Source organism: Salvelinus alpinus, chromosome 2 (genome assembly GCF_045679555.1).
Source record: "Salvelinus alpinus chromosome 2, SLU_Salpinus.1, whole genome shotgun sequence".
In the NCBI taxonomy this organism is placed as follows: Eukaryota; Metazoa; Chordata; class Actinopteri; order Salmoniformes; family Salmonidae; genus Salvelinus; species Salvelinus alpinus.
Window position 1 is genome coordinate 8,454,947 of NC_092087.1, and position 15,555 is coordinate 8,470,501.

Here is a 15,555-nt window from a genome sequence, read left to right on the forward strand (position 1 = left end):
CAAGTTAAAACACTGATGTACTGTACTGTATATAAACTCAGCAAAAAAAGAAACGTCCCTTTTTCAGGACCCTGTCTTTCAAAGATAATTCGTAAAAATCCAAATAACTTCACAGATCTTCATTGTAAAGGGTTTAAACACTGTTTCCCATGCTTGTTCAATGAACCATAAACAATTAATGAACATGCACCTGTGGAACGGTGGTTAAGACACTAACAGCTTACAGACGGTAGGCAATTAAGGTCACAGTTATGAAAACTTAGGACACTAAAGAGGCCTTAGGCGAACGTGCCTTAGGCATGCTGCATGCAAGGAGGCATGAGGACTGCAGATGTGGCCAGGGCAATAAATTGCAATGTTCGTACTGTGAGACGCCTAAGACAGCGCTACAGGGAGACAGGACGGATAGCTGGTCGTCCTCGCAGTGGCAGACCACGTGTAACAACACCTACACAGGATCGGTACACCCGAACATCACACCTGCGGGACAGGTACAGGATGGCAACAACAACTGCCCGAGTTACACCAGGAACACACAATCCCTCCATCAGTGCTCAGACTGTCCGCAATAGGCTGAGAGAGGCTGGACTGAGGGCTTGTAGGCCTGTTGTAAGTCAGGTCCTCACCAGACATCACCGGCAACAATGTTGCCTATGGGCATAAACCCACCGTTGCTGGACCAGACAGGACTGGCAAAAAGTGATCTTCACTGACAAGTCGTGGTTTTCTCTCACCAGGGACGATGGTTGGATTTGCGTTTATCGTCAAAGGAATGAGCTTTACACCGAGGCCTGTACTCTGGAGCGGGATCGATTTGGAGGTGGAGGGTCCGTCATGGTCTGGGGCAGTGTGTCACAGCATCATCGGACTGAGCTTGTTGTCATTGCAGGCAATCTCAATGCTGTGCGTTACAGGGAAGACATCCTCCTCCCTCATGTGGTACCCTTCCTGCAGGCTCATCCTGACATGACCCTCCAGCATGACAATGCCACCAGCCATACTGCTCGTTCTGTGCGTGATTTCCTGCAAGACAGGAATGTCAGTGTTCTGCCATGGCCAGCGAAGAGCCCGGATCTCAATCGCATTGAGCACGTCTGGGACCTGTTGGATCGGAGGGTGAGGGCTAGGGCCATTCCCTCCAGAAATGTCCAGGAACTTGCAGGTGCCTTGGTGGAAGAGTGGGGTAACATCTCACAGCAATAACTGGCAAATCTGGTGCAGTCCATGAGGAGATGCACTGCAGAACTTAATGCAGCTGGTGGCCACACCAGATACTGACTGTTACTTTTGATTTGACCCCACCTTTGTTCAGGGACACATTATTCAATTTCTGTTAGTCACATGTCTGTGGAACTTGTTCAGTTTATGTCTCAGTTGTTGAATCTTGTTATGTTCATACAAATATTTACACATGCTAAGTTTGCTGAAAATAAACGCAGTTGACAGTCAAAAGACATCTGTCCAAAAACATTAGGGGTGAATTATTTGAACAATTTATTCCTAAATTAATGTCATCATATAAGCAATAGGCTACGTCAATAAAGAGGGACATAATGAAGGCGGTAACCAGGGATAAGCAGTGAATAACAGTTGTTTATTCAAGTCCTTTGTTAAACATAACAAGGTAATAAAATCTGTTTGTAAGACAAATATTTACCAGTGACTGGTGTCAAAAGGTATATTAAGGCACTTCTTTCATGTGTTTTTGTGTGGGATTGCCGACTATGAAAAACGCAACTTACACAAAATAGCTGCTGCCACTCATGTGTAATTAAAAAAAAAAAGACAACTAAAGACATACCCTTCCCTTCCCCTCCCAGAAAACAATTCACCTGTTTAAGGCCAAGGGACATTCTTCTAAATAAAATGTATTTTGGAAAATCTGACACATTACCTAGTGGCAACATCACCAATAACAACTTAAGAATCAGTCGGAACAAGGGGTATTTTTGATGATATTGTAGTGGCATATTACAGCAGCCCAGAACCAGAAGTAGGTTTGACTGAGAAGTTTTCTTTCTGAGGTTTTTTGTTGTCCGCTCCGCATGTCTTAGTATTTAGACAGTTAGATGAGGTGGAATCATCGTCCAACCCGCTCCTCGTCAGGCCTCGCTTCCTTCGGCTGGTTCCAACATTTAAAGCGTCCCAGCATCCTTCAGTCAGTTACATGTGTTCAGGGTGGTTCTGCAAACAGGTGATGAACTCTTTGACGGGGTGTCCGTGGAAACAGATCTGGTTGACAGCATTGAACAAGGGGAACCTGGAAGGTGGAAAGCTGGGACATCAGTTTCAGACTCACACCAAAGTGCCAACCCAAACCGTACTGGCTTACAGTATATATATACAGTGGTGTGAAGTACTTAAGTGAAAATACTTTAAAGTATGTAAGTCGTTTTTTGGGGGTATCTGTACTTTACTATTTAGATTTTTGACAACCTTTACTTCACTACATTCTTAAAGAAAATAATGGTATTTTTACATTTTCCCCTGACACCCAAAACTACTCGTTACATTTTGAATACTTAGCAGGACAGGAAAATGGTCCATTTAACACGCTTTTTAAGAGAACATCCCTGGTCATCCCTACTGCTTCTGATCTGGTGGACTTACTGAACAGAGAACATCCCTGGTCATCCCCACTGCCTCTGATCTGGTGGACTTACTAAACACACATGCTTCATTTGTAAATGATGTCTGAGCGTTGGAGCGTGCCCCTGGCTTTCCGTAAATTAAAAGAAAACAAGAAAATGGCGCCGTCTGGTTAGCTTAAAATAAGGAATTTGAAATGATGATGTACATTTACTTTTGATAGTTAAGTATATTTAAAAACAAATACTTTTAGACTTATACTCAAGTAGTATTTTACTAGGTGACTTTCACTTTTACTTGAGTATTTACTATTCATGTATCAGCTCAGTAGTGTGAAAAGGTTATAAGAGTGGTTTATACATGTCATTGGATGTTCAATTAAGAACATAACTCGCTCTCAGAAGATTCTGAAGGCAAACTCATCAAATGTAACTCACTTGTCCACCAGGCCCTTCTTCTTCAGAATGTGGTTGACTTCAGCTGCAGTGGCTGGACCCTGTAGCTTCTGACCATTCAACATCTCCTTCTCCAACTCCTCAATAGTCTACACAGGGAGACACAAATACAAAGACAGAGTGAGAGAGAGATAAAAAAGAAAGAAAGAGAGATATATATAGAGAGAGGGGACACATGAGAGAGAAACATTTGATCATTTAGAATATCAACGACAACAGGTATGACACACTCTTTCCACGCTCCTCACGGCACCTTTCCGGTTTTGAATATCAACGACAACAGGTATGACACACTCTTTCCACGCTCCTCACGGCACCTTTCCGGTTTTGGCGAAGGCCTCGGCGATCTTACGGTTGCGTCCGCCGTAGCAAGTTGTGATGAGGTCGGCGACGCCACAGCTCTCCAGGAAAGTGACGGGGGAGACGGGTCCAGCGGTGCAGAATATCCGGGCGAAGGCGATCATCTCCATCAGTCCCAGTCTGATCACCGCTGCCTTGGTGTTATCACCGAAGCCCAGGCCGTCACAGAACCCTGCTCCCACCGCCACTATGTTCTGGGGTGGGAGAAGAAGAGCTCGTTTTAAACCATTATGATCTTATCTGAAAATAGAAATCTAAAAAGCAATTTGTCTTAAAAGATTCTCTGACGATGGTCGCATGACCAAAACACGTCTGTCACTCCTTTGTTTGAGCACATATTAATACACACACAAACACGATCATCAGCATTTTTTCCTTAAATTTCCTGTCTGTTTCCTCCTTCCACTTTTTTAAATGTACCTTTATTTTACTAGGCAAGTCAGTTAACAACAAATTCTTATTTTCAACGACGGCCTAGGAACAGTGGGTTAACTGGTCTAGGAACAGTGGGTTAACTGGTCTAGGAACAGTGGGTTAACTGGTCTAGGAACAGTGGGTTAACTGGTCTAGGAACAGTGGGTTAACTGGTCTAGGAACAGTGGGTTAACTGGTCTAGGAACAGTGGGTTAACTGGTCTAGGAACAGTGGGTTAACTGGTCTAGGAACAGTGGGTTAACTGGTCTAGGAACAGTGGGTTAACTGGTCTAGAAACAGTGGGTTAACTGGTCTAGAAACAGTGGGTTAACTGGTCTAGAAACAGTGGGTTAACTGGTCTAGGAACAGTGGGTTAACTGGTCTAGGAACAGTGGGTTAACTGGTCTAGGAACAGTGGGTTAACTGGTCTAGGAACAGTGGGTTAACTGGTCTAGGAACAGTGGGTTAACTGGTCTAGGAACAGTGGGTTAACTGGTCTAGGAACAGTGGGTTAACTGGTCTAGGAACAGTGGGTTAACTGGTCTAGGAACAGTGGGTTAACTGGTCTAGGAACAGTGGGTTAACTGGTCTAGAAACAGTGGGTTAACTGGTCTAGAAACAGTGGGTTAACTGGTCTAGAAACAGTGGGTTAACTGGTCTAGGAACAGTGGGTTAACTGGTCTAGGAACAGTGGGTTAACTGGTCTAGGAACAGTGGGTTAACTGGTCTAGGAACAGTGGGTTAACTGGTCTAGGAACAGTGGGTTAACTGGTCTAGGAACAGTGGGTTAACTGGTCTAGGAACAGTGGGTTAACTGGTCTAGGAACAGTGGGTTAACTGGTCTAGGAACAGTGGGTTAACTGGTCTAGGAACAGTGGGTTAACTGGTCTAGGAACAGTGGGTTAACTGGTCTAGGAACAGTGGGTTAACTGGTCTAGGAACAGTGGGTTAACTGGTCTAGGAACAGTGGGTTAACTGCCTTGTTCAGGGGCAGAACAACAGATTTTTTACCCTGTCAGCTCTGGGATTCGATCTTGCAACCTTTCGGTTACTAGTCCAACGCTCTAACCACTAGGCTTACCCTGCCGCCCCATTCCGTTTAGAACGTTGTAACACTTTTCCCCCCTATCCTTCCCGCGTAACTAAAGGCCCACCTTGAGAGCGCCACAGATCTCTACCACATCAGCTTCCTCCACCACAGTAACTCTGAAGTTAGTGGTCTGCATCAGTTGTTTCAGGATGGGGCCCCACTCTTTGTTCTTGCACCCTGTGTGACAAATACAAAACATGGAGAATTATTACACGTGAAAAAATATCTTCAATACCATACCTGGGGCGGCAGGTAGCTTAGTGGTTTTAGCGTTGGGCCAGGTTGCTAGATCGAATCCCTGAGCTGACAAGGTAAAAATCTGTCGTTCTGCCCCTGAACAAGGCAGTTAACCCACTGTTCCTAGACCATCATTGTAAATAAGAATTTGTTCTTAACTGACTTGCCTAGTTAAATAAAGGTTAAATTAAATAAAAACAATTATTTTAAAAAAATCATGAAATACATTGATATTTACTTATGTAGGACAAAAGCATTGACGTGCTATTTTAATGGTAAGAGATATACGCTGTTCTATTTTCCTAAACAACCAAACACACACCCCTTACCGATTGTTGTTTCGCAGAATTTCTCCTCCGCGACTTCATTGGCTATGTTAGCTCCCATCAGTACTGTCATGGTGACGCCCAGCTTCTCTCTGATGACTTCAGAGATCAGCTTCAACCCCTCGGGACCCTCATCCACACCCTGAAACATAGATCACCATGGATACGTCTATTCATATTATCTCCCTCATCCACACCCTGAAACATAGATCACCATGGATACGTCTATTCATATTATCTCCCTCATCCACACCCTGAAACATAGATCACCATGGATACGTCTACTCATATTATCTCCCTCATCCACACCCTGAAACATAGATCACCATGGATACGTCTATTCATAGTATCTCCCTCATCCACACCCTGAAACATAGATCACCATGGATACGTCTATTCATATTATCTCCCTCATCCACACCCTGAAACATAGATCACCATGGATACGTCTATTCATATTATCTCCCTCATCCACACCCTGAAACATAGATCACCATGGATACGTCTACTCATATTATCTCCCTCATCAACATCCTACAACAACCGATCACCAGGAATGTAGGTCCGCCTCATCCTATTTACAGCAACAGACAACAAATAGAAGCAGCCGTATTAAATTCTGTATATTCAAATCAGAAGTTTGCCCTTCAAAAAGGTCATTGTTTGCTCTTGCTGTTGCATTGAGGTAGTCATTTGAACATCTGGCCTTTTTTCAAACAGGCCCTGAAAGCAAAAAGCAGTCACCTTGATAAGAGACATGCCCACAGCATCCTTCTTGATGTGTTCTTTGATGGTGTCACAGATTCTGTTGATGAACTGGTGTGGAATAACGAAGATCAAGATGTCTGCTCCCTTCACAGCATCCGTCACCTCTGGAACAGCCACCTACATGGGTGAAGACAGATTCATCGGGTGGATGTGTGGCAGACTTAAATCTAAAAGTTGGTAAAAAAAATAAATGTTTCGGTAATAATTCGTTAATAATCAGGTAATAATCAAATCTGTTTTTTATTGAACCGAAAAGGTGATACATGCATTGTGTTTTCTATCGTGACAAACTGTAAAAAATGTATGTTAGCTGAGATTTGGTTGTGGGTTACTTCTAAAATTATTAATACACACAATTTCTTCCCAGAGTATTTTGAATGCCTGAAATGAATGAGTCTTACGATGTTTGGGGGAAGCTTGTGTCCGGGCAGGTACTTGACGTTCTCATGGTCTGTATTGATGATCTCTGTGAGTTTACGTCCGTTCACCGTCTCCTCAAATACCCACATGTTCACTGTCGTGTCGAACACGTCAAGCTTTCCTGCATTGGCGCCTACAATCTTGGCAATGGCAGAGCCCCTGTAGATGTGAAACAAAAAAGTGTCTATTTCAAACAATCCTATTGTTTCATTCCTGTTCTCCACATTTTAGGATCTTAAGAAATTACTTAAATTGAAGGAGGCTAATATACTTCACACTTGTATTAGATCAGGGTGCAAGACCCAGTGAGGTAATCCCACTTTGAGAGATAAACAGGCTAGCAGTGAGATGTTAGGAAGTTGAATGTCTTGCAATTGTATTTGGTTAGTGAAGCTTGTTTCTCACTGCTGCCAATCAGTTAGGCTTTCTAGCACCACATATTATGTAACAGATGCTGGAGAGAGATCAGGAAAAACAATTATGCCATAATTCATTCTTAAAAAGTGGACTCAAATTATTATCGAGTCAATAATTAACATTCACTGTTTATAATGAATATAAACCACACCTAATGGCACAGTAGTGATTACTCAAACAATATTTTACGTCAATCAATGAGGCAAGAGTTATTTTAAAGATCAGACAACTCAATATTGATTCAGCTACTTCCCCCCCCATTGTACTAGTAGCCTACATAACAACATAACAATACAACCTCAGAGAACATAAGAGCATTCCCGAGGAAGTAAATCCAAGGCCTTGGAGTGCAGCAGTTCAAAGCGTTTGTTGTCATAGGCGGCGCACAATTGGCCTAGCGTCGTCCGGGTTAGTGGAGGGTTTAGCCGTCATTGTAAAATAAGAATTTGTTCTGAACTGACTTGCCTAGTTAAATAAATAAAGGTTACATAAAGAAAATTAAAAATAGCAACACGGCTGCTGGACATACCACCGCCACCCTTCAAGTTCATCACATAATATGATTAATATGACACGATCAGCCCTTTTGTGAGTGTGTGTGTGAGAGAGAAACCATACGGAGTTGAACTGCATTCAGCATGAGCCAAACAGCCAGTGCAGCCACTGTGGCTGAAACTTCAATAACCCAGCAATTCTACTAGATTAAATAAACTATATTGAGATCATACATTAAATTCTGATATTTGCCCCAGTTATGTTGCATTATCATCATCGCCATAGGTCCAATTGAGACAATACGAGTCGTATTATTATTAGTCTGATAAAGCAACAAGGAAAGCAGGGGAAATCTAACACGAACAGGGCAACAGTAGTTTACTGTAGGACTATCTTTCAAACTGTCATCTTTTTCTGGTGAGATCACATCGAGCAAAAAAAAAAACTCGATACACCCACAGCTTAAATTCTACGACCTAAAAACGTGATAAACAGCCGATCCAAAGATTCACCGTGTTATTACCGCCTCAAATTACAGTCCCTTAAGTGAGGCATTTGAAAACCGCTGACATGCAAAAACTGCCCTCTCGTGTACATTATTAAGATCATTCTGCATCATCAGCTCAGAAAGAGCTAAATATGTTTAGAATAAATATATATATATATATATATAAAAAGGTGCTTACCAGTTGCCAGAGCCAATGATGCATACTTTCTTGAGTGCCATGATGTACAGTGCGACAGTCCACGGTGTCTGTAGCTTCTCCTGAAGTGCTTGGTGCGAGACGCGTCTGAAGCAGAGACGAAATCTATTTATACCTGACACGTGGGCTAGCAGACCGTCTGGGTCACGCCCCCTCGTAGTTATTGGTCAGCGCGGCCAGAGCCAGCTAGAAGAGGACCAGTTCTAATCCCATTAGGAACAATGTGTTGCGTTAGGACGGAGTCTCACATCGTGTCCTTTAGCACACCTCAATGTTCGCAGAGGTGAGGCTATGACCCTAGAATGATTAGGATAATGTCAAAGGCAAAAAAAAAAGTTTGGTGAAGTAATATCAATAATGTCTAAACTCCTTATCCTATGAACACGATATGCTGACCTGCAGGTCAATGACCAGATCGTTCCCCTGGTTGTTATACTATACCCTCTCCTGCATCACCCCACTTCTCACAGCAACGACACAAACACAGGTGTGTGTGTTATTAGAACTAAACGGTGATGCTGAGGTAAGCACTCAGCAGGTGAGAATGCCACTTTGTGCATCAAATGGTTCAACTTTAAATAATTAATTCACAACCCGAGAAGTTATCATTGACGATATCCTTTATTATAGCATAGGGTTCAAACATACAGGAAAAAAAAATAGGTTTGGTCCGTGAAATAAAAAATACAATTCATGTCTGAAGATTTAAAATCAGTCTTCAGTATCATCCTTTTACAGGTTTGCGGTCAATTCAGCATTAAAATCAGAACGTTGATTGAAATTAAACTCAATATTGAAAAACAAATAAAAATACCCATTGAAAATAGATGTATTTAAATTAACACCTGGACTGATACTGAATTGAGCCCAATGAAAAAGCTTCTTACATCCTCTACATGTCATATCTAAACAGAAATACCTAAAGGCCTAAAGCCTTCTACCATACTAGCAAAAAAGCTGAAATTCGTGAATGTCACAGCTAAAAAAGTGAACCCAGCTCTCCGCTTCTCTTCCTCGGGTGTTGATAACTTCTGCACACTAACAAATAAAAGGAGGGAAAAACCCAGAGGATTTCATCTGAAACGAACAGGTGAAGCCTAAAACGTTGTTCTCCCCTCTTCCACACAGGACCAACAAGCAACTGCAACTTGCTGCTAGGTTATAGAGAATGTTCTGGATTAAACCATTGGGGTCCCTTGGGGAACGTCTTAGGCAAACGGTGCATTAGACAATGAGTCAAAAATGATGGTATGTCCTTTAAAAACAGACATTTTTCTCTTCACATCAGATTATTCTGCTCATTATTTACAAAAACTAGATAGACTTGAGGTAATTACTACTAAACACTACTTCCTTAATATTCTTTACTTCTAACTAACAAGACTTGATACTTTCAAAACTTTTTTTTTTAATACAAAAAACAAAACAAAGCTCCACCAAAGTAGGGTTAAAATGAAAAGGCTACTTCAATGATAAATTAACCAATATACTGAAGTTTCACAACATTGTACAACCTTGCCTGTCATCACCATGCTTTGAAGTGTTCATAGGAGAATTTAGAAGCACACAAGATTCTAACAGTAGAATTTTTGGAGGTACACAACATTCTAGAAGCATTTAAAATAATCTTGGTAAGAAACGACCAGCCAGCGGGGCAAAAGATGGGCACTGAATACTCACAAAACCCTATCAATACCAAACATACACTGAATATCAATTCCAGACCAAAGGCAGAACGGTAGTGTGCGTAGGCTATCACCTGATCAGTTATGAGTTAGTTTGGACTCAGAGCGGGGTAGATAGTCCAAGCATTTAAAATTAACCAAATGCTCTTTCACCATGGCCAAATGTTATGACTTTAATTGAAAAGCCCCCTACTTAAAATACCCAATATTAGTTATTGTGAAGTAGCATCAATACTTAGGTTGGGGGTAATTTCAACCTCACTTAGGCCTGAATATAGATTCAAGATCTGTGAGAGAGTTCAGCACAGAAAATAAATGCTTTGGGAGTTTAACAGAGATAGACCATTGAGAGAAAATAAGTCAAAAATATATTTTAGTGGGACAATGGGACAAATATAAAAAAGTAAGTAGCAATCAAACATTTATACATAACCATAACAGCTGCTAGTTGATGTTAAAATATATCCTACAGTTACCATTAGCAATAGAGCAGTCTATATCTAAGATGTTTATCTAAGCTTTTTGCAAAAATCAGCGGTGTATTTATAAATATGAACGTCCAAAACTTCTCTTTTCGTCCTCCCAGAGAGAACAGACACTTCTTTTCCTCTGTTGAACGGCTTTTCTTTGACATAATCTTGTCTAGGTGTTTCTGATTCCCAGGGCTTGTTCCAGCTCCTGGCGCCTCTGTTGGACCTGAAATACATTTGAAAGAAACACAAAAATTAAGAGATTAAAATGTAGATAAAGAACAATATTACATTTCAGAAATGGTAATCCAATTTTCAATTTCATAGAGCACTTTAGAACAGATTAGAGCATGTGTTATAAGTGAAAGGAATACCAGGTAATACTAGGTAAATAACAGGTAATACTAGGTAAATACCAGGTAAATACCAGGTAAATACTAGATAAATACCAGGTAATACTAGGTAAATACCAGGTAATACTAGGTAAATAGCAGTGGGAACAGTACCGTAAAACAAAGTTGAATTAAAAATCATGTTAGATAATAATTGTAAGTATTTAGTAGGGCAGAAAAACTTGGCGGTATGACTCAGCAATGATGACCATTCATGGGGAATGAATGGCAGAAGGGAGGAGGTTACCTTGGGAGTAGAAGTAGCAACATACAGAATGGTGAGAGGTGAGGACGTTACCTTGGAGTAGAAGTAACGACACACGGCCTCCTGGGCCCAGGGTTGGAAATAGAACTCGGCTCTCCTCTCCTCTTCTGGGTTCGCAACCACATCAGTCATAGTCTGTAAAAAATAATCACATATACATTAGAAACTTTAAACTTTTAGTAACACTTCATTAAAAGCCTACAGGTATAATGTGTTGTTGTTTACGCACTATAAGCATCATGCATGTTATCTATATTTATCTTTTCATACAAGTAAAATTCTATTGATATCAGAAATATCTTTTCCAGGGGTGGACCTGTGGCAAGGAGGCAACATCAACCCTATTCCTATATTGTGGTCGAAGAGACCGCTCTGGGACCATCTCTGTGTAAAGCATACTAGGTTTGCTTTGCTCCTAGCAGGACTCCCTTAAAATAACTTTGCTTGAAAAACTAAAAAAAGCAGCAATATTAAATGTTTGTCCCTCGAGACGCCGTAGCAACATAGCCAGTATACACTTCCTCAAAATAGTCTTAATTCATCTAAAATAAATCTGTCTCTCCTTGAATGCCAACAAAAACAATTCATTGCCACTCCTACTAGGAGTTTTACTGTCGGCCAATCACAGACGAATGGGCGTAGACTTCAGCTACCAAAAACTTAAAAGACTTGCCTCAAGAATTAACATTGTGTGCTCGAACAGCCAGAAAATATAAACAGCCGAACATCAAAACGAACAAAAACGTCACAATTGTCATCATAGTATATATGACCAAACTGTTTCGACTGGGAAGCATGCAACAGGCTTCATAAAACACATCTTCATTCACTCTGGCATGTTCTTGCATAAGGACAACTAAGGTTACTGGGCGCCAGGCAACCATGCGGAAGGCTGCATTTTCAGGGGGGGGGGAGAAGAAATATCCATGAACTTTGGACTGGATTCAGCTAGATTCACCCCTTGGTTTCGTTGTCATTGACAGTCCAGTCAGTGTGGTGTTTGGTCCTCCTCCAAGATTCAGCTGAACAAACACTACATGTGGAACAGCTAGCTAGTGCTAATGGATAACAAACAGCCATGGCAGATAGCTAGTGCTAATGGATAACAAACAGCCATGGCAGCTAGCTAGTGCTAATGGATAACAAACAGCCATGGCAGCTAGCTAGTGCTAATGGATAACAAACAGCCATGGCAGCTAGCTAGTGCTAATGGATAACAAACAGCCGTGGCAGCTAGCTAGTGCTAATGGATAACAAACAGCCATGACAGCTAGCTAGTGCTAATGGATAACAAACAGCCGTGGCAGCTAGCTAGTGCTAATGGATAACAAACAGCCATGACAGCTAGCTAGTGCTAATGGATAACAAACAGCCATGGCAGCTCGCTAGTGCTAATGGATAACAAACAGCCATGACAGCTAGCTAGTGCTAATGGATAACAAACAGCCATGTCAGCTAGCTAGTGATAATGGATAACAAACAGCCATGGCAGCTAGCTAGTGCTAATGGATAACAAACAGCCATGGCAGCTAGCTAGTGCTAATGGATAACAAACAGCCATGTCAGCTAGCTAGTGCTAATGGATAACAAACAGCCATGTCAGCTAGCTAGTGCTAATGCATAACAAACAGCCATGGCAGCTAGCTAGTGCTAATGGATAACAAACAGCCATGGCAGCTAGCTAGTGCTAATGGATAACAAACAGCCATGGCAGCTAGCTAGTGCTAATGGATAACAAACAGCCATGTCAGCTAGCTAGTGCTAATGGATAACAAACAGCCATGACAGCTAGCTAGTGCTAATGGATAACAAACAGCCACGGCAGCTAGCTAGTGCTAATGGATAACATACATCCACGGCAGTTAGCTAGTACTAACGTCTAACATACATCCACGGCAGTTAGCTAGTACTAACGTCTAACATACATCCACGGCAGTTAGCTAGTACTAACGGCTAACATACATCCACGGCAGCTAGCTAGTACTAATGACCAACATAAGTCCATGGCAGCTAGCTAGTGCTAACGGCTAACTAAGTCTATGACTACACAAGGGAAAGGGTCATGTTCAGTAAGACACATAGCAAAATGCTTTGCAAAATAAAAATGTTTATTGGACAAGTTGGAAGGGAAGTTAATTTCAATGCGTTTACTTCTTAATGAACATGACCCAGATGATTTGCGAGGTATTAAGTAAAGTGTAATCAGTAACTGGGCAGCACTAGAGAGCTGTTTTGTTTACCTTGCAAGTTAAGAAAAGAGGCCTGTACACATAATATTGCGGCTCCCCACACATGGGGGCCTCATTTCTTCATCTGAAGCACCAGTTCACCAGAGTTCAGTTCATAGTTTACCTTGAGGTCCCATAGAGAGGTGTTTTCCTGTTAGGTTACCTTGAAGCCCCTGCACTGTGACCGCAGCCAGTCATTGATAAAGCCCTGAAGTACCTCCTCGTCTCACTCCCCGTTTTCTCCCTACTCAGTCTTTTCCCTTTGTGTGTGTGTACCTTGAGGTCCCGGCACTGTGACTGCAGCCAGTCGTTGATGAAGCCCTGGGGATCTCTGGCGAAGCTCAACATGAACTCTCTCTGGGTCTTCAGCTGGTTAATCGTCTCTATGGTCTCATGGATCTACAGGGGAAGAAGAGATATCGAGGGTCAAGCCAAGCTCAACATTAAAATACACTATTGTCTTAAGGCGTCTGCATGCTTCCCAGCCGAAACAGTTTGGTAGAGTTCGAGCTCATATGACGACGACATTTTGTGACGTATTTGTTAGTTTTGTACTTGGGTGAGTTTTTTTTCTTTAGGTCTTTTAAGGGAGTATGCGAGCACACTCGTTCGGTTCGGTGCCAGCCAGACTGAAGCCCGCTGACGCCTTTATGGATCTGAACGGGAAAATACTGCAGGATGGACATCCAAACCAAGATGGATTAAGTAGTTACTTTGTTTTGTACAGGGACAAAAAAATCTGCGATGCAGAGAACACAGAAGGAATCTAGACCAAAACATAAAAAAAATAAAATAAAAGATATTCAACAATATATTGTACTTAGTAGGGAAACAGGTAAATGTATTAATGTATTTATTAGCCCAAATTTATCATAACACATGAACAGAATGCACCAGTAATTTGTATTTCCTTACAACTTTCTGAAGAGGCATCGAGAATGCCCCTGTCTGTGTATGACGCTAACGCTAACGCATCTACCGTTAGCGATGATAGGAAATGAAAACAGTCAAGGTAGATGGAAAGGCTTTGTCAAAAACCTTCAGTTAAACGTTTACTACAGACGGCATTTAGACAGGCAGCACAATTCACAGATTTCTTTTAGTAATTGATATTTTGACCCCCCCCCCCAAAAAAAAAAATCACCTCCATTTTTCTTCTTCTGATGTGATTGGTCAAAAGACCAATTAGTGGGGAAAAGATGAGAATTGGGCTGCCTGTCAAAACGCAGCCATAGTAGCTTATGATATCATTCTGCCAGATAAACGTGATTATTTTAATCAATCCGGTGGGTATTTCTTTTGCCAACTCTACCATCATGTGTGCTAGAAACACAACTTAACAGCAGCCGCTTGCTAGGCGCACACTGGAATTAAAAAATGGGAACTACACCCCAAAATAAAAAAAGATCAGTTTTTCCCCAGACCTCAAAAGTCGTCTCTTGATGTGGTTTTAAGCATTTTTGTGGACTTTCACCATCCAATTTAGTTGTTTAACTATTAACCCCCTAGAGTCGATGTCGGCACCTAATTATCTAAATCAGCATAATGAAATAATAAGTTGTGTTTTTTTGCATTGGATGATTTCGCATCTGCGGTGAAAGAGCTCGAGCGGTGTTTGTCAGACTACATGAGACCGTCTTCTCATAAAAATGGTCTGAACGGCCTACAAACTATTATGACGCCCTCTATGGAGAGATGAGACTCCCACGAACACGATGGTGTTCTCCGTTTTGCTCTACATCCCCCACAAGCATCTTGGGACTCGTTTGAAGTCGGTACAGCCGATCTGCCAACTTCAGTCTGTGGCGTCCGAACAGTTTGGGCTACACACTAATATGATCTGTGGTCCACAGGCCTCACAAGACTCGTCTGAAGGGTCCCCGGTACAAGATGAAAAAAATGAATGGAAGTATATATGGAGACGTTAGTGCCAAAAATATGGGTTAAATAACTAAACATTTTCTTCTTTTTTTTTAAGAATACGTTTCCTGATCTTTCTTATCTCTCTCAGATATAGGACAGACACTTCAGAACAAACTTCCTTTCGTTTTTTGGTGGGGGGACTATCTGTTGTTCCATGTAGTTAATCTGTTATTCATTGCATTTGTTAAAATTGATGTACCTCTGTCCTTGAGCTGTTCGTGTCTATTAATGTTCTGTATTATATTTCATGTTTTGTGTGGATCCCAGGAAGAGTAGCTGCTGCTTTTGCAACAGCTAATGAGGATCCTAATAAAATA

At 41.6% G+C, this 15,555-nt stretch overlaps 2 protein-coding genes across 3 annotated transcripts in view; both read right to left on the bottom strand.

The window, feature by feature from the left end:
* Positions 1–1,573: 1,573 nt before the first annotated feature.
* On the bottom strand, positions 1,574–8,414 carry LOC139553372 (glycerol-3-phosphate dehydrogenase [NAD(+)], cytoplasmic-like). Of its 2 annotated transcripts, none has more exons than XR_011670645.1 (8): positions 8,258–8,414; positions 6,641–6,818; positions 6,216–6,356; positions 5,475–5,613; positions 4,973–5,085; positions 3,298–3,598; positions 3,027–3,133; positions 1,574–2,260 (listed from the first exon to the last, which is right to left on the bottom strand). XR_011670645.1 is itself a non-coding variant. In XM_071365638.1 (8 exons), the coding sequence occupies exons 1-8, from the start codon at positions 8,296–8,298 to the stop codon at positions 2,164–2,166; spliced, it is 1,053 nt and encodes a 350-aa protein (XP_071221739.1). In that variant the 5' UTR covers positions 8,299–8,414; the 3' UTR covers positions 1,574–2,163. The 2 variants fall into 2 exon arrangements, 1 of the variants encoding a protein (XP_071221739.1); XM_071365638.1 differs by having other exon boundaries at positions 3,362–3,598.
* Positions 8,415–8,877: 463 nt separating this feature from the next.
* LOC139553379 (SWI/SNF-related matrix-associated actin-dependent regulator of chromatin subfamily D member 1) overlaps positions 8,878–15,555 on the bottom strand; it is a 49,858-nt gene continuing 43,180 nt past the window's right edge. Inside the window, exons 10-12 of the mRNA XM_071365655.1 lie at positions 13,592–13,714; positions 11,121–11,222; positions 8,878–10,656 (exon numbers count right to left, since the gene is read on the bottom strand). Coding sequence (XP_071221756.1) covers positions 10,603–10,656; positions 11,121–11,222; positions 13,592–13,714 — 279 coding nt within the window. The 3' untranslated portion in view covers positions 8,878–10,602. The remainder of the gene's footprint in view (positions 10,657–11,120; positions 11,223–13,591; positions 13,715–15,555) is intronic.